The sequence below is a fragment of the Danio rerio genome, chromosome 11 (assembly GCF_049306965.1).
Source record: "Danio rerio strain Tuebingen ecotype United States chromosome 11, GRCz12tu, whole genome shotgun sequence".
Taxonomy (NCBI): domain Eukaryota; kingdom Metazoa; phylum Chordata; class Actinopteri; order Cypriniformes; family Danionidae; genus Danio; species Danio rerio.
In genome coordinates, this window is record NC_133186.1 from 32,210,103 (window position 1) to 32,233,058 (window position 22,956).

At 34.0% G+C, this 22,956-nt stretch overlaps 2 protein-coding genes across 7 annotated transcripts; one reads left to right on the forward strand and one right to left on the reverse strand.

Annotated features, from left to right (window-relative positions):
- The first annotated feature begins 986 nt into the window (after positions 1–986).
- Positions 987–7,471, forward strand: si:ch73-226l13.2. 3 transcript variants are annotated; one of them, XM_073915450.1, is made up of 6 exons: positions 987–1,050; positions 1,232–1,364; positions 2,612–2,927; positions 5,120–5,242; positions 5,331–5,464; positions 6,947–7,471. In XM_073915450.1, the coding sequence occupies exons 2-6, from the start codon at positions 1,353–1,355 to the stop codon at positions 7,157–7,159; spliced, it is 798 nt and encodes a 265-aa protein (XP_073771551.1). In that variant the 5' UTR covers positions 987–1,050; positions 1,232–1,352; the 3' UTR covers positions 7,160–7,471. The 3 variants fall into 3 exon arrangements, with proteins under 3 accessions (XP_073771551.1, NP_001269007.1, XP_073771552.1); NM_001282078.1 differs by lacking the exon at positions 987–1,050 and having other exon boundaries at positions 1,323–1,364; XM_073915451.1 differs by lacking the exons at positions 987–1,050; positions 1,232–1,364 and adding an exon at positions 2,394–2,517.
- Positions 7,177–21,917, reverse strand: ace2 (angiotensin I converting enzyme 2). 4 transcript variants are annotated; one of them, NM_001007297.1, is made up of 18 exons: positions 21,706–21,901; positions 19,506–19,664; positions 19,313–19,406; positions 18,119–18,262; positions 17,857–17,969; positions 17,666–17,771; positions 14,775–14,872; positions 14,356–14,525; positions 13,420–13,646; positions 13,186–13,330; positions 12,997–13,095; positions 10,824–10,946; positions 10,482–10,660; positions 9,941–10,035; positions 9,756–9,856; positions 9,550–9,666; positions 9,273–9,466; positions 7,177–7,674 (listed from the first exon to the last, which is right to left on the reverse strand). In NM_001007297.1, exons 1-18 carry the CDS (start codon positions 21,886–21,888, stop codon positions 7,664–7,666), a joined length of 2,358 nt encoding a protein of 785 aa, NP_001007298.1. In that variant the 5' UTR covers positions 21,889–21,901; the 3' UTR covers positions 7,177–7,663. The 4 variants fall into 4 exon arrangements, with proteins under 4 accessions (NP_001007298.1, XP_005169417.1, XP_005169416.1 ...); XM_005169360.5 differs by having other exon boundaries at positions 7,181–7,672; positions 9,272–9,466; positions 9,941–10,002; positions 21,706–21,917; XM_005169359.5 differs by having other exon boundaries at positions 7,181–7,672; positions 9,272–9,466; positions 21,706–21,917.
- Positions 21,918–22,956: the final 1,039 nt, after the last annotated feature.

Consider the following 22,956-nt stretch of genomic DNA (forward strand, 5'->3'; position numbering starts at 1 on the left):
CTGATCGTCATAACAGCGTCAGCCAATGAAATTCAGTCAGCAATAGGCCACTGTCTAGCTAGTGTATTTGCATACAGCGATCTAATTGGCTGACGCTTCCATTGGTGCTTGAAAAGTTGAGCTAGTCCCAACTGCTGCAGCAAGCAACGCCACTGTAGCTGCGTTGACAGATCCACAATGCAGTTTGGCAACACCTGCCGTCACCCATTCAAACTGAATGGGGCTTGTGAATGGGGCGTGAATAAGTGTGTATGGATGTGTTTCCCAGAGGTGGGTTGTGGCTGGAAGGGCATCAGCTACGTAAATCAAGTGCTGGATAAGTTGGTGGTTCATTCCACTGTGGCGACCCCAGGTTAATAAAGGGACTTAGTCGAAAAGAATATGAATGAATGAATGTTTGTAAAGTATGCCTGGATCCATGTAAAGGCTAGTGCACACCAGTATGATTTCCACTCGTAGTTCGCATTTTTCAGCTTTCGTTCCCAAGCAATTTTCATTGCCAATTGTTATGATCATTAAAAAAAGAGAATAGAGTATATGATGACCTTAGTGTCATTCTACTTCAGAGAAAAACTGGAATAAATGTGTGTGATTGTTTTTTCTGTATGCCAACTGATTTGTTTCTTCAGGATCTACCCAGTCAGGTCAGAGGTCATGGAGATCTCTTGAGTGGACAAACTCTTGAAGAATTGCAGACAACTAATTCCTGAGTTTGTATGAAAGTTGCCAGTTTAGATATAGATTGTTGCAGTTTTGAAAAGGCGGCTGAGATTAAAGTCAGATTTGGGTAAGAAACAGTACAGTTCTGGGGTCAGCTCTGATGTGGCTGTCTGATGTTTGCATGCTTGAGATAATGTACACACGTACATGGAAATTTCCATCTTTCTATATCTGTGTTTTAACCAATCAGGTCTAAACACCTATATGTATGACACAGTTAATGACATTATGTAAGAGTATAATAGTGATGTTATTGTGAGTAGAGCGGCCTACGAGCTCATTGCAAGTGTTGAAGCTGGCTTCTGCTGATGAGACTGCAAACTATCTTCGGTAAACTTTCTTTAATTGAATCTCTGACTCCGGCTCTTCTTCATCTGGCAGGGTTCAAACTGTAATTATCCCCACACTGTATTATTAGCTCATACTTTTGATAGTTTGACATTTGTTTCGGACTTTTTGCAAATAATTATTCATGATCATAACATCTGTTACTTGTGACCAAACCTGACAGAACTGCTATAGGCTACTGCCTCTCACAACTTCCTTTTCCAACCACATGTGGACTGTGGCTTTGAAAAGGCACCGTTTCAGAGCAAAGGTTTACAAATCATTCGAGCAGCGCTGAGATCAGCATGGCAGACAAGGTATGCAAAATCAAAGTTACTATGCATGTTATTATGTTAGTTTGTGTTGTGTGTTATAAATATACAGTGCTCAGCATATATGAGTACACCCTCACTAATCTATCTTTTAAATTCATGTTTTTAATAGGAAGCTATACAATATTTTTGCATATACATTAGATTAGTCAGTACTAAAGCCAAATCTGGAGCTTATCTAACAAAGTAACTCAAGATAATAGTCCAAAAACTAGTACAGCCAAATTTATGTTTATAGAAAAATACTAAATACAAATTTTTAAAAAGAGGAATAATCAAGAGAAGAAAATAGAAAAAATAATTAGTTGAAATTTTGTAGGTTGTAATTTTTTTGCAACATTTTGCTTGAATTTACTTGTATTATGTTTCAATTTCTAAATGTGTGTTCGTGACTAAAATATTTTTTTATTAAATATATCTGTTTAATAAATCTGTTTTGCGTAAATGCACCAAAATACATTGCCTATTTACTGAGAAATGGATCAAAATATTTTGCTGAGCACTATATATATATATATATATATATATATATATATATATATATATATATGAATATCATTAAAATAATAATTTGGTCACTGAACATCTTTAAAAGTAGAAAGAACACATTTAAATTTAAACAAAAATAGCAAAAGTATCTATCTATCTATCTATCTATCTATCTATCTATCTATCTATCTATCTATCTATCTATCTATCTATCTATCTATCTATCTATCTATCTATCTATCTATCTATCTATCTATCTATCTATCTATCTATCTTTCTATCTATCTATCTATCTATCTATCTATCTATCTATCTATCTATCTATCTATCTATCTATCTATCTATCTATCTATCTATCTATCTATCTATCTATCTATCTATCTATCTATCTATCTTTCTGTCTGTCTGTCTGTCTGTCTGTCTGTCTGTCTGTCTGTCTGTCTGTCTGTGTGCACAATATCATTACTATTATTTGTTCTAGTTACAGGACCCACGTTCATTCACTGTGCTGTTTCCTCTTCTCAGTTTATCTAGTTCATTTAAATGTTAACAACGTGATCAAGAAATGAAACTAAACATTTCCTGGAGGTTTTTTTTTTTTTGTCTAGTCTGGAAACTTAGTAATGTGTGGGAGGCATTTGTTTCAAATGTGAGCATCTCGCTGTCATTCATTCTAATTTTCTTCAAGAAGTCTGAAGCCAATATTCTCTCTCACTCTCTCTTTCTTTCTCTGTTTTGTATAGATCGGATGTGATTCAAACATTGTAAAAGCAGAAGAGTGTAAATCTGAGGACACCTGTGCCACAAAACGTGAGATGAAAATCAGATTCAGCCTGTCGGTAATAAGCGAGGATGTTTTGGATACAGCCTCACTACCAGACGACTATGAGGAGGAGCACAACGATTGTTTTCTTGATGATTCATCACTTGTGGCCCTGGCTAACATGACCCTGAGTGTGGTTGATGACCAAGATCCCGATGCTGATGACCCTTTCTGCAGCTGTGATCAGTCCTTTAATGAAATGGTCATCACTCCTGACCAAGCGGATTATGCATGTAGTAAGTTTTTCATTAGGCATTTTCATTACCATTGTGTTCTGAATTTGTGCTTTTTTGCAATAGGATAGGAGCCTTCTTCTAAACTTCCTCAATAATCTTGCTGTAAACTGAGTAGTTTCCATTGTTTGCACAAACTTCATTCTGTGACTGCTTCTGTAAAATTACATCTTTTCGCAGTTAGGCAGAAATACCAAAAAAGCTACATGGCAATGTGCATGTGAAAAAAAAAAAAAATATATATATATATATATATATATATATATATATATATATATATATATATATATATATATATATATATATATATAATTGGAAGGAGAACATTGTCAGTTTAAAAACTAAACTGTACTGAAAGTATATTATTAAAAATAAACTTGCAGGAGTTAATTTACATCCTTTGGCAAAATTATTTGTATTATAATTTTAATGATCTGCTTGAGGTAGGTCACTTTATTATTATGCTTTTGATGTAGCAGTGTTCAACTCAAGAGCTCTTTAGTCCATGCGCCGGATCGTTTCTCTGTGTTTTGCTGGTAATATCTTTAAATAAATAATTATTTAGTTCAGTTTAATTATTTATTTATTACTTACGTACAATAATTCAGACATAAAATGAGATAGTAAAAATAATCAACAATAAAAACTTCAATGAAAAAGGTTATTGACTGTCTAATAACAAACACTGTACATCTCTCTATATTTAGACTAAAATATTGCTTTATTTATTTATTTATTTGAGCCTACTTATTTGAATGTATGTATGGACTTTCATTTTAGTTGTCTTTTATTTCTTAAATTTTACCTTCCAAAATTAATCCTCATTTTTACTTAACAAGTTTACAATGATAATAAAGCTTGTTAACAAGTTTTTAAGGTTTAATGAAGGCATTATAATGCTTTGTCTCAATATTTTATCTTCATTCACACGTAGGGAATTTACAGCTACTGTATATTTCTGTCCGTTCCCATACCGACCCTTTGTGCTGCCTGGCGGCATAGTCGCAAACTGCTGTTATACCTAAAAAAACATTCTTACTCCTTTAGTGCGGCGGCAATACGAGTTGTGGCGGTAATGCTCCTTTTAAAGTGTCACCCTCTGTATGTACAGTTTACTTTATAAAAAATTCATTAAAAAATTCTAAAATAATAACCATAAAATACTGCAATTTGCAACATTTATAGTTAAAACTGAACTGTTCCCAATCCCAGTCCAGTCATTTTTTAATTTCACAAAAATTCCGTAAAGATGACAACGCTTTCAAAACAGTACCTGTTAGCACAGATCCGAAACAAATGTCTGCAATTGCAATGACTGAAATGCTTTATTATGCCAGAATTGGAGAACAAACATTCATTCATTTATTTTCCTTCAGCTTAGTCCCTTATTTATCAGGGGTCGCCACAGTGGAATGAACCGCCAACTTATTCGGCATATGTTTTATGCAGCGCATGCCCTTCCAGCCAAAATCCAGTATACTGGGAAACACCCGTACACTCTCTCATTTACACATACACTCATACACTACGACCAATTTGGTTTATCCAAATGAGCCACCGTGCTGCCCATAGAAGAAACAGTGCACACCTATAAGCACATATACCATCCTGTAATTGGCATTATATCAATGTTTCTCAACCATGTTCCTGAAGGACCACCAGCTCTGCACATTTTCCACATCTCTTTAACCAAGCACACCTGATTCAGATCATCAGCTCATTAGCAGAGACTGAAAGAGCGGTAATGGTTGTGACAGACAAAGGAGAGATATAAAACATGCAGTGTTGGTGGCCCTACAAGAACGTGGTTGAGAAACACTGCATTATATGATATAATTGCATAAACTGCATGTACTTTTTTTCCAAAAGAACACTTTGTAGTCTATACTGAACATGATAATGATTACACAAACATGCCATATTCAGACATAGGTCTAGTGGTAATGAAGAATGAGTTGATTCAAGCCTTTTCTTTTGCTTCATTTTAATTATGAAACACATAGCTGTGCTTTGCTGAAAGTTGGGAAGAGATTTTTGCGAAGGGGTTTTGGAAATGTGACTATTAAGAGAAGGTCTTTGTCATTGTAAATAAGTCGAATTGTAAATATTCAAATGGACATTTATTGTTTATTATTTAAAAGAAAGCACAATCCCAATCTTCTGATGAATTAATCTTTGAATTTTATTTGTTTCAGTTTCTCTAGAAATCAAGAGACTGATTAAAGAAAAAAGAAATATGTACCTGAAGTCAAAAGAAGAATGCAAGTTTGTTTCTCCAGGCGGAACAAATGACATATTTTTGGAGGACACCATGTCAGGTTTTTGTCAAACTATGAAAAATTCTGTTTCTATAGAGTCATTTTTATCCCACGTTTTCTTATTCTGTTTATTTCTGAAATTTTTCAGCAAAAATCACCATCTTCCATGTCATGGTCGCTGAAGACTTGAATAAAGCTAAAGCTGTTGTGTTGAACTTTACTGACACCGAAAACTTCTTCTGCTGTATCAACAATGGGGAAGAGACTAAGTTAACAATTAAAGTAAGTTTTTAATTATGTTCATTTTTTTCTGGGTTGTTCAGTAATGCCTTACTAATTTAATGCATTATTATGATTAGTGTGAATCTTTTTTTCTTTTTTTAAATACTTCCCAAATTATTTTTAACAGAGCAAGGAATTTTTCCTATAATATTTTTTTCTTCTGGAGAAAGTCTTATTTGTTTTATTTCAGCTAGAATAAAAACAGTTTTGAATTTTTCAATATTATTAGCACCCTTAAGTTAAACTTTTTTCAATTGTTCATAGAGCATAACCATCATTATACAATGTTTTGCCTATTCACCCTAACCTACCAAGTAAGGGAAAGTAGAGTAAGTTTTTAAATGTCACTTTAAGCTGAATACTAGTGTCACAAAAGACATGTACTAAAATTGTATGTTCCGTCATTAAGGCAAAGATAAAATAAATCAGTTATTAGAAATGATTTATTAAAACGATTATGTTTAGAAATGTGTTGAAAAAATAATATTTCTGGTAAACAGAAACTAAACAGAAAATATACAGGTTGGCTAACATATATACTGTACACTTGAAGTCAGAATTATTAGCCCCCCTTTGAATTTTTTTTCTTTTTTAAATATTTCCCAAATGGTGTTTAACAGAGCAAGGAAATTTTCACACTATGTCTGATAATATTTATTATTCTAAATAAAGTCTTATTTGTTTTATTTTGGCTAGAATAAAAACCGTTTTTAGTTTTTTAAAACCCATTTTAAGGTCGAAATTGTTAATTCCATTCCTTCATTCATTCATTCTTTTTTTTCGGCTTAGTCCCTTTATTAATCTTGGGTCGCCACAGCGGAATAACCTGCCAACTTATCCTATCCAGCATATGTTTTAAGCAGCGGATGCCCTTCCAGCTGCAACCCATGACTGGGAAACATCTATACACTCTCATTCACACACATACAGCATGGACAATTTAGCCTACCCAATTCACCTGTACCACATGTCTTTGGACTTGTGGGGGAAACCGGAGCACCCGGAGGAAGGCTATGCCAACATGGGGAGAACATGCAAACTCCACACAGAAATGCCAACTGACCCAGCCATTGCTCGAACCAGCGACCTTCTTGCTATGAGAAGTGCTATCCACTGTGCCACCATGCTGGCCATTATTAGCCCCTTTAAGCTATTTTTTTTTCAATAGTCTACAAAACAAACCATCGTTATACAATAACTCCCTAGTTAACCTAATGAACCTAGTTAAGTATTTAAATGTCACTGTAAGCTGTATAGAAGTGTCTTAAAAATATCAAGTCAAATATTATTGACTGTCATCATGGCAAAGATAAAAGTAATTAGTGATTATAATTATATATTATTAAAACTATTATGTTTAGAAATTTTCTCTCCCTTAAACAGAAATAGGGGATTAAAATAAAAAGGGGGCTAATAATTCTGACTTCAACTGTATAACCTAAAGATACACAAATAATGCCTTCATCTTGTCTTTTTTTCCAGAGGTATAAGCAAGAACAGCTGCGCAACTCTACAAGTGACCCAGTAAAGCCCTCTCTTGTTTTCTACATGTCTCAAACCCCGGATGGTTTCTATCATTTTGAGTCTGCTCTCCACAGAGGATGGTTCCTTCACACTGTAAACTGCAATGTGAAAATGCAAAAATGTGATCGTAAAACCACTGGTAACCAATTCAACTTCATCGCAAGTGACTAGACATCAACTACTTTATATTAAGTCATATTTAGGATTTTATTTAGAAGGTGTCACTGTTTCCTTTCACACTATTACATTGAGCTACTTTTAATTATAATGTAGGAAACACTGGTTATATTGTTGTAGTATTTAATCAAACCTCTTAGAAAAACATATAACTGCTTTACAATATTAACCCCTATTTACATTGGTACCGTATGTATAAGCTTGCAATTTCTATTTTCATAGTTACAGTAATTGTATCTTATTATTATGTGTTCATACTATATATCTTTCCTATATCATGCATTCAAATAAATATTTGTAAAGACACACGAAAAAGACGTCTGTTCATTGTTTTAAAAAACAAAATCATGCAATGATGTGGAACCTTTCTGATTTTTTTTTTCTGAAAGCATATTTGTTTACAGTCCTGTTTGTTCAATGTCTTCCTCAAAGGCTTTGTTCACTTCACCATCATCTGATCCATCGTATGGGTTCTCAACTGAGGCCTCCTTAGCCTTCTTAGCTTTCCTAAAAAAAAGAAAAACAAATGTAATAATTCATACACAGTCAGCTTTTGAAAGAATTGCAGTTTTATAATCATGTAAGACTTTGGACATACCAAGTACATATTTAATGATTTACATAGCGATTAACTATTTTGATTTGTGTCATGTGACTTGTATGTTTGATTCTGATTGGTTGATGCACATTTTTAGTTGTGCACTTTCTTTCAGTAGTTTCAGGTAGTTTTACACTTCCGTAAAACAGATCACATTGCCAAAATTGTAGTTTTGTAGGTTTAACTAAAACCTTATATACATACAGTATACAGTGCCCAGCTTAAGGGAGTATTATATACAAAATAGATTAGTTAGTACCAAAGCCAAAACTGGAACTAATCTAATGAAATGACTTAAGATTATGGTCCAAATATTAGTAAACCTGAAATAATGTTAGAGGAAAATATATAAAAATAATAATAATAAGAAGAAAATACCAAAGGCAACACAAAACATATCAAATTTAGTTGAAATTTTGTTTGTTTAGTTAGTAAATTTTGTTTGTTTAGTTTTTTTTTTTTTTATTAGTTTGTAACTTTTGTTTTTGTTTTAATTTGTTATTTATGTTTGTTAAGTTTCTAAGTTTTGTTTTGGTTTGTCATTTTTGTTTGTTTATTTTGTCACTTTTATTTGTTTAGTTTGTAAGTTTAGTTTGTCATTTTAGTTTGTTTAGTTTTTCATGTTTGTTTGTTAGGTTTGTCATTTTTGTTTGTGAGGTTTGTCGTTTTTGTTTGATTAGTTTGACATTTTGGTTTTTAATTTGTAATTGTATTTTTGTAATACCTCATTTAAATTTAAATGTATTATCTATCTATTCCTTAAGATGTTCAGTGACTGAACTCTTATTTTAATAAAACATATATTGAGATCTAAAACATATATTGTCTACATTCACTGTGAAACATATATACGTTAAGACCCTTTTTAAGACCCTTTTAAGACCATTAAAATTTTAATTTAATTTTAGACTTATACAGGGTTAAAAACTTTTCTAATGGTATTATCATGACAAATTGTGTAATTGGTTTCTGTTTTTTAGGGAATTTAATTTGGGGATTTAGCTGTAAAAATGACTCAACAGTTGTTCTTAATTGTATCTCATTGCAATAAAAAATGTCCGATTGAATAGTTTTACTTGGATAAAGCAAAATAAAGTTTAAAATGATTTAAGACCTACAACACAAAATTTTAGTGAATTTAAGACTTTTTAAGGCAATGTATGTAGTATGTATGTGTGTGTGTGTCTGTGTGTGTGTGTGTGTGTGTGTGTGTGTGTGTGTGTGTGTGTGTGTGTGTATGTGTGTATGTATGTATATATAATAAAAAGAAATACTTGTTATAAGCACACTATGAACAGAACAAGATGTTATACTGTATAATAAAATTAGTATATAAAAAGCATTATTCTCCTTATAGTCATATGTTGCTGTTTTGTTGATGCAGTTAGTTTCAACAAGCATACCATTATGTAATACAGACAAGAATTGCATCACCACTGATGATAAACTGATTGTAAACCAATTTCGCTGACTGACTGATTTTGAGGGGCTTCCCCTTCAGAACTTACTTCTTCCTATTTAATATCCCTGTGGTAACGAGGTAGATCCCCGCAAGGACAGTCACTCCCATTACTACCCCAAACACCACCAGCCAAATTGTGATTTTTTCCTCTTTTGGTGGTGCTAATGTTGCCATCAGACCAACAAATTCCAGAGTTTCGTCACTTAGTAGAAATGCACCATTGATGCGATCTCTCTCCTGCCTGTTTAATAAGGGAAATTCTGCAGTCAGGACAGTTGCACAAATATGCCATGGCAACCAATATTCATACAAAACATTAAATACCAGATAGCATTCTCTACTTCTGCCTTTGGAATAACTGTGCCTGTTTTGGTTGGATCCATCACAGCAAATTTAAAGGATATTCTGGCGGTTTCATTGTACGTGTGGATATTCTCTGGCCTGCATGCAATGAATATGTTAATTTAACAATGATACTATCAATATGAAATGAACAATTAATGGAGGAAAAGAAATGTGCTAATACTTACGTGAAATTTACATCTGTGTTCTTTTCTTTCAAGTAGTACTGGCGCATGGCAAAGGCCATAGTGGACTTAAAGAGATAAATGTCATTTGCGTTCCAGGTGTACTGAAGATAGAAATAATTTATATTCATAAATCATTTGCATTTATTATGTAATAAATCATGTTTGCAACATTTTTAATGACTTACTGCTTCATTTCCCAGGGCAGATTTAAGGCTTATTCTGACTTTGAAGGCATTTTCTGAAATTTCTGCATCATTTATAAAAGATGATGTAAGTACACCTTTAGAAAAAACATGTTATAATTTACTATTACTAGCATACTGTAAAGTATATATTGACTGTACATTTGTGTAATTTAATCAATAGCTAAATATAATCAGAGACAACAGAACCATCTTATGTGAAGAAATAAGTACACCCCATACATAGAGCAGGCAACTTTTCGTTGCTTATAGCATGGTTAGCAATGGTTAACACCATTTGAATTAAAAACTAATCTATAAAAGTACTGTGAACTTACTCCATTTAAGTTGTTGTAATGAGGTATTTAATTAACTCATTACCTTTAACACTGAGTTCAAAACTCTTTTCAAGTTAGAATTAACTTTCAATACATTTTGAGTTAGCTACACTCATTTCACTTGATAAAGTTGACTGTTGGGTTTTACAGTGTAGGAGACAATGTACACATTAATAATGTTATGTATATTCAAATAGAAAACTAACCAGGGTTAACATTGACGTTCCAGCCAGGAACTCTGTTGTTCTTCTGGTTTTCCTCCTTCAACCACTCCATGAGAGTACTGAAGTAATGTAGCAGTGGCTGTGAGTCCATCTTTGTGGTTCCTGCAACTTCTTCCAAAGCACGAGTCCAAGACATGGATCGGCCTAACTCAAGCATATGCCTGCAAATATAAATCACAAAATAGTTATTAGCTATTCTGTTTATTCTATACAGGTCTCTAAAGGGATTTACAGGTCATTCTGGTTTTAAACAAGTCAGGTCTCTAGGGGAGTTATTACAAAAAAAGTATATTAATAAACAACATCAAAGGAATGAAGCCATACCTGAGTTTGTCACCAGCTTTGGTTGAGTTTGTAATGTCACATTTGTAAAGGGGACCGGTGTGGCCAGCTGCCTTACATAATGCCTCTTGAAACTGGAACTGATATATGGTTCTAGTGAAGTACCTATTTATGAAACAAGATATGGTTATTTATTTGGCTATATAGCTCGAGTTTTATATTCTGCTGAATGTATAATTTGTAGTAGTTTAATTCTGAAAAAAAAAACATTTTCTTTCAGCTAATTTTGTCAATTAAACTGTTATGATTGGCAGGGGGTTACCCTAATGGGCCGCTGTAGAACACTTCACCAAGTATCATCTTTCCGGACTACATGTCTCATCATACCCTGCATCCACACACCTGTCTCAAGTTCACTCTGATTACTCACAGCTGAAGGAAATTATCACTAATTACCTAGACTATTTAAACAATTAATCTTGTCTAGCTGTTGCATTCATTACAAAACGTTTCCTTGTTTTTTTGACCCTTGGACTGTTTATCTGTTCTGATTATTTGCTCCCTGTCTTGACCCTTTGCCTTTTTTAGGATTATGCTTTGGATTATCTCTGTTGTTGTGATTGTTGGTATTCAACCCTTTCTTTATAAACTCCATTTGGATCTAACCTGTCGTGAAATTTACCTTCGCAACACAAACCAGCCTCTCATTAAAAAAATATAGGGTTTTACAATTTAAAAAGGAATATGTAAAACAATATGTATTCAATATGATGAAATGGTAAATGTGAAGTACCTTCTTATTAAAAAAAAACAAGACATGACTGTTTATAAGTCAAAATGTTTACATTTAAATATATATATAATTTATTGACGCTGTGGCGCAAAGTAGTGCTGTCGCCTCACAGCAAGAAGGGCACTGATTTGAGCCGCAGCTGGGTCAGTTGGCGTTTCTGTGTGGAGTTGCATGTTCTCCCTGCGTTTGCGTGGGTTTCCTCCGGGTGCTCCGGTTTCCCCCACTGTCCAAAGACATGTGGAACAGGGGAATTGGATAAGCTAAATTGTCCGTAGTGTATGAATGTGAATAAGTGTGTATGGATGTTTCCCAGAGATGGGTTGCAGCTGGAAGGGCATTCCCTGTGTAAAACATGTGCTGGATACCCTGCTAAAAAATCCATCTTAAACCAGCCTAAGCTGGTTGGCTGGTTTTAGCTGGTTGACCAGCCTGGTTTTAGAGGGGTTTTGGCCATTTCCAGGCTGGTTTCCAGCCATTTCCAGCCTGGTCTTAGCTGGTCAGGCTGCAAAAATGACCAGCTAAAACCAACTAAAACCAGCTTGACCAGCCTGGTCTAAGATGGACACAACTGGTTTTAGCTGGGCATCTGGTCATCAGCCTGACCAGCAAAGACCAGGCTGGATATAGCTGGAAACCAGCCTGGAAATGGCCAAAACCCCTCTAAAACCAGGCTGGTCAACCAGCTAAAACCAGTCAACCAGCCTATGCTGGTTTAAGCTGTTTTTTTCAGCAGGGTAAGTTGGCGGTTCATTCTGCTGTGGCGACCCCGGAATAACAAAAGGACTAAGCCGAAAAGAAAATGAATGAATGAATTAATGCATATATAATTTATAATTTTTTTATCATTTGTTTTGCATCTATGATCTGCATTTTGTTTAAATCCAATAAACATTCTCTTTCAGCTAATGTTGTCAATTAAACATGCAAAGTTCATAACCTACTTTAAATTCAATTGTAGAAAAATCAGGCCCAAAAGAGTCGTTTTGGGAATCATTATAAAGAACCGACTCAAAACTGTTATTTTGGGTCGATTCACTACAAGAATCAATCAACTTGAAAGAGTCATTTGATTCGGGAATCATCCTCGGTGTATGTCGCGCTGTTTTGATTCAGTTACGTCGTTGAAGGAAGCGCGCCAATTCCGCCCTAAAAAGTATTCATTTCGGAAATTGGAATAACGTATGACGTATTTTTATTCGTAATTCTAGCTGAATCATTTATTCATGAATATGACCAGTCGCATTGTTTGTGTAGCTCGCGAGCATAATTTAAGACAATGGCGTTTCCTGCTTCCTCATTTTCACCTTTAGTAACGATACTGACGCTGAGTATGACTTTTAGCTGAGGACAAAAGACGCTAAATGCACAGTACACGCAGTATTTTGTTAATTGAAATGCGATATGAACACCACACTACATTACCTAATGAAAGAGTAATCTCCAGAAACGTGGAAAAGTGCTGGAGGGTCACAGTACGTCTCATCTCTGGGAACAGCCTCGGCCACTCCAACAAGTTCTCTCCTGTGGTAATAACAAATATTATTATCATGATCCATAGAGTCAAAGTGCAAATGAATAAGAGATTTTTAAGGTATGTTTTCAGTCACTCACTTCATCTGCCACCACTGCTGCATCCACTCATCTTTGGGGATTTTTGCTTTGAAGACTTGCCACCTCCATTCCTCCAGCATGTAGGTGAAGGGCAGAGTGCCCACTATGGTGAGAGCCTGCTTCAACAGGAAGTTAATATCTGTCTCTGTGCAATACAAAAAAAAAGAGCTTACAATCAATTTCTGTTATTTAGATGAAGTCATAGTCTCAAGTGGGTGTGCAATGGGCCTTTACCATAATCCTGTTTGAAGTCGGAAGGCAGAAGCCCCAGTGACTGCAGGTGAGACGGAGTGGCAGCAGAAAGCGACATGATCTCTCCAACAGCCTCATGGAAGCCCTCATTGGCACCATCTCTCAGCAGGTATGGGTGGTTTCGGTAAGCCATTTGGTACTGGTTGTGCCCCATCTCATGGTGGACAGTTAAGAAATCATCCATGTTCACTTTAGTGCACATTTTGATTCTGTAAAAATTTGAAAGTCATTATAATGATTGCTAATTGTCCAAACCACAAATGATTAAAATACATACGTTATACTGTTCTGTTTTTCAAAGATGTTTTTTTATATTTTTCTAATAGTGATAATAATATGAAATGCTTCTTGAGCACAAAAATTTGGATTTGTCCTAGCCAGATTACTTAAATTGGACCTGTAACCAATTACAAACCCATTATTGGGTTGAATGGTGTATGGAGCGCCTTTAGGTGTCAAAAAAAGCTTTTTTTAAAATTGTGTGTGATATTAATTAAAAAAGATATATATAAAACTGAAGCATTTTCATCAAAAGCAAATATTTATGAAAGTAAAATGGCTTTTTTTGTTTAAATATATTTTTAGAGTTTTCTAAAGTCTTGTTTTGTAAAATATGTATATTTAGATTTTATTATTTTCAACCTTTTTGGGAAATATAACATATAAAAATATATCAATTATAAAAATATAATTTATAATTATGTAATATTATTTACTTCTACTAATAAGTTTTTTTTATCAAGTAAATATCTTGATAAGTAAAAGTAAGAGAATTGCAAACATCAAAAATGACATCAGCAAAAATGTAATGTTTTTTTTCTGTCATCCTCAATGAATTTCTTTCAAATGGTATCATATCTACTAGTTAATCATTGCCGTGCATTTTGACCGAATGTACCAAAGCATTATCAGCCCCACCTGAAGTCCTTTCTGTTTCCCATATCCCATGCGGTAGGATGGCAAACCACATCTCTTTCTTCAGGTTTAATAAACATTGAGTTGTTCCAGAAGTTGTCAAACATTGCAGGCATGTTTACAGACATGAAGAATTTTTCTGCCTCTTTAAACAGACGGATTTCATCCCAACCCTGAAATAAAATTACAAATAAAACTAAAAACCACATTAGGACAATTTACAGCTCAGAATCTTCCGGAATACTTTATTGCTTCAGTTAAAGGAACAAAATGATTAATATCACACTACAGATTACATTTAATCTTTGATCCGATAAAACACGACCTTTAGCCCCGATTGTTAAACATGCGTAGATAAAGATAAATCCTCTGTGATAAAAAGATGCTCAATGAATAGAAAGAAAAATGGTCACATGTCCTACCTGCTCCACCATTGCGGAGCTCACATCAATATCAGGCCTGTCTGGATATGGGATCATGAGAGGATACAAGTTGGTCCAAAACCGTCCCCACATATCACCTGAATGTAAAATGTCAAAAATTAAGTATTAATTTAATAAAGTAAATTGCAAGGTTATTCAATTATGTATAATTTAATATGACTGTTTGGCCAATACAAATTACTTAAAGGTGTACAGTACCTCACCCAAAATGTAAAACTTGCTTTTAATTTACTCTCCCTTAAGCCATCAAAGATGCAGATGACTTGTTGTCCTTAGCAGAATATATATATATATATATATATATATATATATATATATATATATATATATATATATATATATATATATATATATATATATTTTTTTTTTTTTTTTTTTTTAATTAAATCTTAAGTCCCTTATTTATAAGCATTCATAGAAGTCAAGCCAATGGTTTCTTTGAAAGTCAAAAAAAAACATTTACAGGCAAAACTAAATTAATACCTGTGATTCCTGATGATACGTTTAAATCTTATAAATTGAAATAATTGGTTTGTGTCAGAAACGAAACATTATTTGCAAAATTATTACTTTTAATCCACAGCCTCGACAAACATTTTTTTAACACATTTCCAAAAGTCTGGAATCAAACTTTCTGATGCTTGACAACATAAATACAAACTTCTGTTTCTTGCACAGATCAGTCTGTCCACTTCATAAGAACTCGATTTATCATTAGGAGACAAGAGTATTAATTTGGCTTAGTCTGTTTTTTGTTTTTATTTGTGCTGGTAGCTATAGACTTACATTTATGAATTGTTACTAATGCCGAGTTCAGATTGCATGATTTTAGCCTAGATTTTGACTCACCGACAGGTTTTGAAAAATCCCAGACAAATGCCTGAAATTAAAGTCAAATTGGTGCTTGTTCACTTGGGTAACAATCACACAGTGTGAGCTATCAAAGACGCAATCTCAGACAATCGCAGATGATTTGCTGACACCTGTGAGATATATGGCATGCTAAATATCGTGACCTGTCGGTGATGCAAAATCATGTAAAATGTGCTCTGATTCAGAATAAAATAAGTGATTACCTACAGCCAATGAGAGAGCAGAATTCACTAGTATGGGTTAGGGTTGCACGGTTTATCTGTACGATGTTAGTATCTTGATATTATGGCTCCAAAATACTGGTAGTGCCACTGTAGTTTATAAACGATAGTATCCTCATTCACGGTCTGTCTACAATACATAATGTTGCATGTGGAAAATTCACTAAAATGTTCACACGTTTGTGCAACAATAGACCATTTTATTTGAATAGTCTGTGGAGCCCTTTAAGGTTACAAAACTGTATAGAATTCATGCCTTTTATTGTAGCCCATTGCAAGTTGCTGATGTTGCTGTTCAAACGCACATCTGAATCAGCCTATTTCTGTTCCCGTCTAATTGATTTAGTAGCTCAAACAACCGCAACAATCTCTTAAAAAGTACGACTCACAAAGTGAACATTTTGAATACCTGATCAAATAAAAATAAAAAAACAATAGATAAAAAACCCAAAAAGAGCAAGAGGAAACATTTACACTAATTTTTGACCACTTCATATAGCCTAATTTTGTTGTAAAAATACTCTTTTTGTAAAGTATTTTGTTCATTATAATTTGTATCTTTATTTTAATGCAGTTTTTGTTGGTCGGTTATCTACAAAATAGTTTAGGTGAAGTGATGTGCAGATACTTTTTTCAATAGTAAGGGAATTATGAATTCAGTTCAAGTAAGCCTATTATCATTCATTCATTTATTTTCTTTTAAGCTTAGTCCCTTTATTAATCCGGGTTCACAACAGTAGAATGAACCACCAACTTATCCAGCACATGCTTTACGCAGCAGATGCCCTTCCAGCTGCAATCCATCTCTAGGAAACATCTATTCACACTCATACACTACAGACAATTTAGCCTACCCAATTCACCTGTACCGAATGTCTTTGGACTGTGAGGTAAACCAGAGCACCCTAAGGAAACCCACACAAATGCAGGGAGAACATGCAAACTCCACACAGAAACGCCAACTGACCCAGCCGCGGCTCGAACCAGCGACCTTTTTGCTGTGAGGTGACAGCACAACCTACTGCGCCACTGCGTCACCCTAAGCCTATTATAACATATAAAATATAGTATTTCTAACAATTTTCTTTACTCATAGATTTGAGTTATGAATTACAGTATCGCAATACTACCTAATATCACGATTCTTCAGCTGGTATTATAACGTGAATTAATGGTATCGTGACAACCCTAGTATGAGTATCTGCTGGTCAGCAGGAGGTTGGGGAGAAGTTAAAAGCCCTTATTTTTGAATTTTGGACCCAAAAAATAACGGGAAAACTAGTGGAAATTTGGCATCAGCACCCGTGCCTTTTTGACGTGTCATCTGAGCAATACCACAACCGAGTCGAAAAAGTATTCAGTATGACAAAAGTTCTTTTTCAGTATGACAAAAGATATACTTTGTGGCTTTGCATTGTTTCCACGTCACTTCTTGCATGTGTTTGGTTGTGAGTTGTAGTTTGTGGACTAAGACAATGTTGTCGGCGATACTTCCTATTATAAAGTCATGCCGTGTGAAACCCCCTGTCGCCAATCCATCCTACAGTGTAAACACAGCACTGACATAATGCTACTCTAGAAAGTCATGCTGTGTGAAAACATCTGTGACACAATTACTTTGAATGTTGTGCAGTCTGAACTTGTCATAAGGACCACAGTTTTAGCTAAAAATTTTCTTTACTGAAGCAAAAATAAGCCTCTTGGATGTCTTGAGGCTGGGTAAAACAGAAAATGTTTCTATGTGGATAATTTAATCTACCCATTTAATAACATTACCAAGCAAATGTGCTGGAAGACAGGCATCAGAGCCAATGTGACCAGGATAGACGTCTTGCAGTTTTGCTCTCACGTAAGCATGAAGCTCTTTGTACAGTGGTAAGATCTGGAAAATCATATTAAAAATGCATTTTCAGAATCAGGACCCAAGTAAAAATGTCTACGCATTGATTTGACTTCTTTTTGCCAACCTCTTTGTAAATGCGCCTGGCGTCTTCTATAACTTGGTCTCGGGAGTAACTGTATTTGGGATCATCAATAGTTTCATAATCTCCCCTCCAATAATCTCCATGGTCTTCGTAGTCTATAATTAAACAAAAAGATTCATATTATTAATAACAAGTGAGTTGTTTTGAACTTTGTCATTAGCTGTCGATAAAAGCAGTGCCGTAAAACAATATTATCACTTATGGTTATTAAAACACTGTCATAAAGTTGAAAAAAAGCTTGTACTGTTGAGCTTGGCAGCTTCATTCTTCAGGTCGACGTATTTTTCATACAAGGGTCTCATCTTCATCCCTGTGGCCACTCTCCAGCCTTCCCATACATGCAGACGCTCATCATAGTCTCTGCTCTCTGCCATGATACTCTCTAGGCCTAGTCAATAAAAAATCAATTTTAGTCAGTCTACATTTGACTGGGAATTTCCTCTGTGTTGGAATCAAACCCTTCATGTGTTTCACTTGGGGTTGGAATCAAACCCTTTTGTATTTTCTATTGAATCCAAGTCAGGTGATTGGCTAGGCCATTCTACGGCTTGATTTTCTTTCTCTGAAACCATTTGAGAGTTTCCTTGGCTGTGTTTTAAATCATTGTCTTGCTGAAATGTCCACCCTGTTTTCATCATCATCATCTTGATAATGTAGATGTTAGACCGAAGCAGATAATATTAATTTACAAATGACAAAGGGCCAAATTGCTGAGTAACTTCTGAGAAATTTCAGCTTCTGTCTGGGCATTCACTGCCTCTCTACACCTCCCTTTTTTCATGTGTTCCATACTTTTTTCCGGTGTTGTTTAATTTTATTACACATTTATTATTACACACTTTATTATTGCAAACTATATTTTTTGCATAAATGAATTTCTTTGGTCGTTACCAACATCTGTAAAAAAATTTAAGTCAACAGCTTTTTAGAAATATGTTTTCTGAAAACTGGTGATGTGTTGAATACTTATTACCCCTACTTTATAGAAATATGTGAATTATATGGATTTAAAAATAGTTAAGTGGACTCCTTACATTTAACTGAGAACTGAAAAATAATTAAATTAGCTAAAATGGTAAATGAATAAAATACATCTGGCTCTTTAAACTCACAGTATCCCACTTCGTTGTTTGATTGTATTAATTTATTGTTGAATATTGAAGCATTTTGAATGCAAACCCTTTCTGGCTCTTTTTACCTTTGCTTCACACTATGTTTCATATTTCATATCCTCTTTTTTTCACATCTCACCACATTCAACAATGAACCTGAGAATGAAAACTGATGGTTCCCTATTGTTTTTTTTTTTTTACACGTGAATAAGTAAAGCAGATAACAGAAACCTCTTACACACACTCTTTTATTATTAAACAAGCCATCTATTTATGATCCTGAGATTTCGCTTTATCATTAGAATGGTATGCAAAGTTGATATTACCTGGCTCCAAAGTCTGACAATCGGTGGGGTCGTCTATTTTGCACACAGTCGCCGTGTTGTAAATAGTGCTCATCTCTGACATGATATTTCTCAGCTGTGATACATAAGTCATTCACACAATTTTAGTTTCTATGTTTGTCATATTACTACAGGAGAAGTGATACAGCACATGAAATTGCAATGTCATACTTACTTCACTAGCTTTGTCAGGTGAAAGGGCCCCAGATCCTTTATCTTGAAGCTTCTGGAGCTGCATTTTAATGATTGGATCCGATATTTGGTCTATGGGGTAGGCATTAGACTCTTCTGACATCTTGTTGTAGTACTCGCTCCAGATTGCATATGCCTCTGCCTGAAGAGAGAGTTGAAGAGAACCCATGATCACTAGTGGTGCAGGGATTATTGGTGTTCTCCTATCAATCATTTCAATAAACATTAGATATTTGTAATTTCAATAATTTAGTTAGTTAAAACTGTTGCGTAAAAGGGTTGAAGTTGATCGCCTTGTGTTGAACACCAATTTACAGTTACTAATGGTGTTGTTCTCATACTTTCCCCATATATTGAAACAGCCAAAAATACATTGTATGGTATGGGTCGAAATTATAGATTTTTTTATGCAAAAAAAAATGATAAGAATATAAAGCAAAGATCACATTACAGAAAGATGTTTTGTAAATTTCCTTCTGTAAATATATCAAAAAAGTTATATAATTTGTAAGTACTTAATTTGGACAACTTTAAAGGTAATTTTCTCAGTATTTAGATTTTTTGAATTATCAGATTATCTCTGTAAATATTGTCCTTTCCTAACAAAACATACAACAGTTAAAATATAATTTATTCAGCTTTCAGAGGATGTATCAGGGCACTAACGCAGGGTCTTAAAAAGTCTTAAAATGTCTTAAATTTAAAAAAAAAATGAAATTGCCCCTAAAAAGTCGCTGAAAATTCACTTAAATTCACTGAAATATTGTGTTGTAGGTCTTAAATCATTTTAAACAGGTCTTAATTTTATTCAAAACAGTAGCTTTATTCAAGTAAAGCTACTCAGTTGGGCCAACATCCATCCAATCACCAACAGTACATCTCAATAAAACCTTATTTTTTTACATGTAAGTTTTTATTGCAAAGAGATACAATTCATAACAGCATTTAAACATTTTACAGCAAATTCCCCATTAAATTCCCTAATCAGCAAAAGATAACTAAAGACAATTATATGATTCCCCACGATAATACCTGGTCTCTAGTGTTCAACCCTGTGTAAGTCTAAAGTGTCATTCTTTATGATCTTAAAAGGGTCTTTAAAAATCCTAATTTTGACTTAATGACACCTGCAGTAGCCCTGTGTATACATCTCAAGAAATACATAAAGACATTTATGACTGTTTTGTGGTCCGGGGTCACATTTAGTGATTCAGAACAGTAAGCAGAACATAGAATTAAAAAAAAAAACATGGTCATAAACACCATTTTATTCATTTACACTGTAAAAATTTATTTAAACAGTTCCCTTATGTTGTCCCAACACAAATCGATTAAGTTAACTGAATCTTTTTTTAAAAACTGAAGTGGACTGAACATAAAAATATTAATTTTCCCAAAACAACATAAGAATTGTGTTGTTTCAATCATTTTAAATGCGTAGTTTGAAGCAGCAAAATTCAGTTTTTTTGAGTGCATTACTGTTGTTGTATTACTCATAATTTTACATTTAGTGAATTCAGTAGTTGTATGTTAGATGTTCAACATGTCATAAATATTCATATCCAGGTATGATGTTTAATTCATTTTTATGACAGACATTTAATATTTCATATAAAGAAAAAAAAATTCTGAAAAAAACATTATATATGTTTGACTTGTAATAAACATCAATATCTAGTTATTACTACTCATACTTACAGTAAAATTACATAATAAATTAATTTTTTTGGAAGTTAAACAGGCCAGCTCGAGATAAGCACTTAACTTATCATGGACATGTATTCTGTTAATATTCTGATGCTATTCAATTAATAGTTTTTCCAAATAAATGATCAGTATATTTAACATATTTCCCCGAATATATTATCAATATATTTTATATATATTTCAATAGTTTAACGTCTTAGAATTGCTTGCGGAAGACAGAAAAGGCTGCTCAATGTGTCTTAAATACTCATATTCAGATATGTCATATTCAGATTATTTACCCCTAAAATACATATTTTGTGATTTCAGTAGCTGAAAGAATAAAAAAAAATGTAGTATTTACTAAATACTAAAAATAATAGTATTTTTACTAAAATCGTATTTCTATTGTTCAAATATTACTTCTCCTATATTTTCAGATTTCAGTAGATTCAGTTGTGATGCTTAACATCCCTCCTCTACTTTTCCACTCTTACCTCTTTATCTGCATTTTCCTGGGAGATATCTGTGTTGTAGGCCCAGGATGCAAGGGTGTACTGGTACATGATGTCAGATGCCTCTTCATCAAATTTGTTGAGGAATTCCCTTGCTCTGTCCTCCACAGTCTGACAGCAGGCCACAGAGGCCAAGGCCAAAAGCAGGAGCCAGCGAGCACACATGACCACAGCCTTGTCCCACCGATTCTGACGCTGTTGTTTTCCCCGTGTGCGCTTTTTATTGAAGACAGCTCATTTGCTTTGCCCTTTGACCAGTGCTATAACCCTAATGGTGCACAATCTATTTGAATGCAGATGGGATGATTCCAGGAACGAGTCTTGATGGACGTTGCGCAACATATTTTCTGCTTATATGACCAGATTTATAGAAAAGTTCTGTATGAATGAAACTTAGACTTTCACTGTGTGAGCACTGCAAGTGAGTAGAAATTAGATGTTGATGAAATCAGTCATGTTGTTAAAAGTAAAGTCATGTTGTTAAAAGTTGTTAAACTGTACTTTTTTTAATACAGTTTATTTGAAACAAATCTGAGTTTTATAGAAGGTAAACAAGTTGTAATGGCTACTGAAAGCATACATGGAAATAAGGAAAACACACTAAAATTATTTTCTTTGTGAAGAGACCACCTGTGAATTTCAGTTTGAGGAGCGAGTCCATCATGCAAACATAATGTAGGCCTATAAAAGCATAAATAACAGTGACTGTGAAGGCTGAAGTAGATCTTTATCAAGATAAGCCTATGACTCAGAGACTTTCAGAGTTAAATTACACCTTTAAAATATTAAATAATACTGCGTGATAGTGAGCTGAAGAACAAAGTGGACTATTTGATATCGAACCTGGATTAATTCCATGGACTGTTGTGAAATTCATACTAGAATTTTAAGCCTAAAATGTAAAATAAAAAATATTGTAAAATGTAAAAAATGTAATTCATTTATTGAGAAAATGTTTGAATGCCTTGGATGTATTTTTACTTGTAGCCAGAATATCAGTTTAAAGCAAGGGTCTCAAACTCAAATTGACAGGGGCCATTTCAGTTAATGACAGTTTATACGAGGGCCGTTTTAACATTTAAGCACTAGAAAAAAGTGGAAACCTGATATAATTGATGCATCTTAGCCTAGTACAACAGACATGATCTTTATATTGCAAGCATTACCTGTCACCAGTGATAATGCAAATCTGCACGTTTATTGTGTCGTATCAGCTGCTGAAATTTATCTGTG

Excerpts from the sequence above, each read along its gene's own strand:
- si:ch73-226l13.2 (XM_073915451.1), top strand. The coding sequence starts at position 2,434 with ATGAAACTAAACATTTCCTGGAGGTTTTTTTTTTTTTGTCTAGTCTGG. Across the intron at positions 2,518-2,611 it reads GGGAGGCATTTGTTTCAAAT|ATCGGATGTGATTCAAACAT; the intron begins GTGAGCATCTCG and ends TGTTTTGTATAG. Across the intron at positions 5,465-6,946 it reads AGACTAAGTTAACAATTAAA|AGGTATAAGCAAGAACAGCT; the intron begins GTAAGTTTTTAA and ends CTTTTTTTCCAG.
- ace2 (XM_005169359.5), bottom strand. The coding sequence starts at position 21,888 with ATGTGTGCTCGCTGGCTCCTGCTTTTGGCCTTGGCCTCTGTGGCCTGC. Across the intron at positions 19,407-19,505 it reads CACCTGACAAAGCTAGTGAA|CTGAGAAATATCATGTCAGA; the intron begins GTAAGTATGACA and ends TATGTATCACAG. Across the intron at positions 7,673-9,271 it reads GGGATATTAAATAGGAAGAA|GAAAGCTAAGAAGGCTAAGG; the intron begins GTAAGTTCTGAA and ends TCTTTTTTTTAG.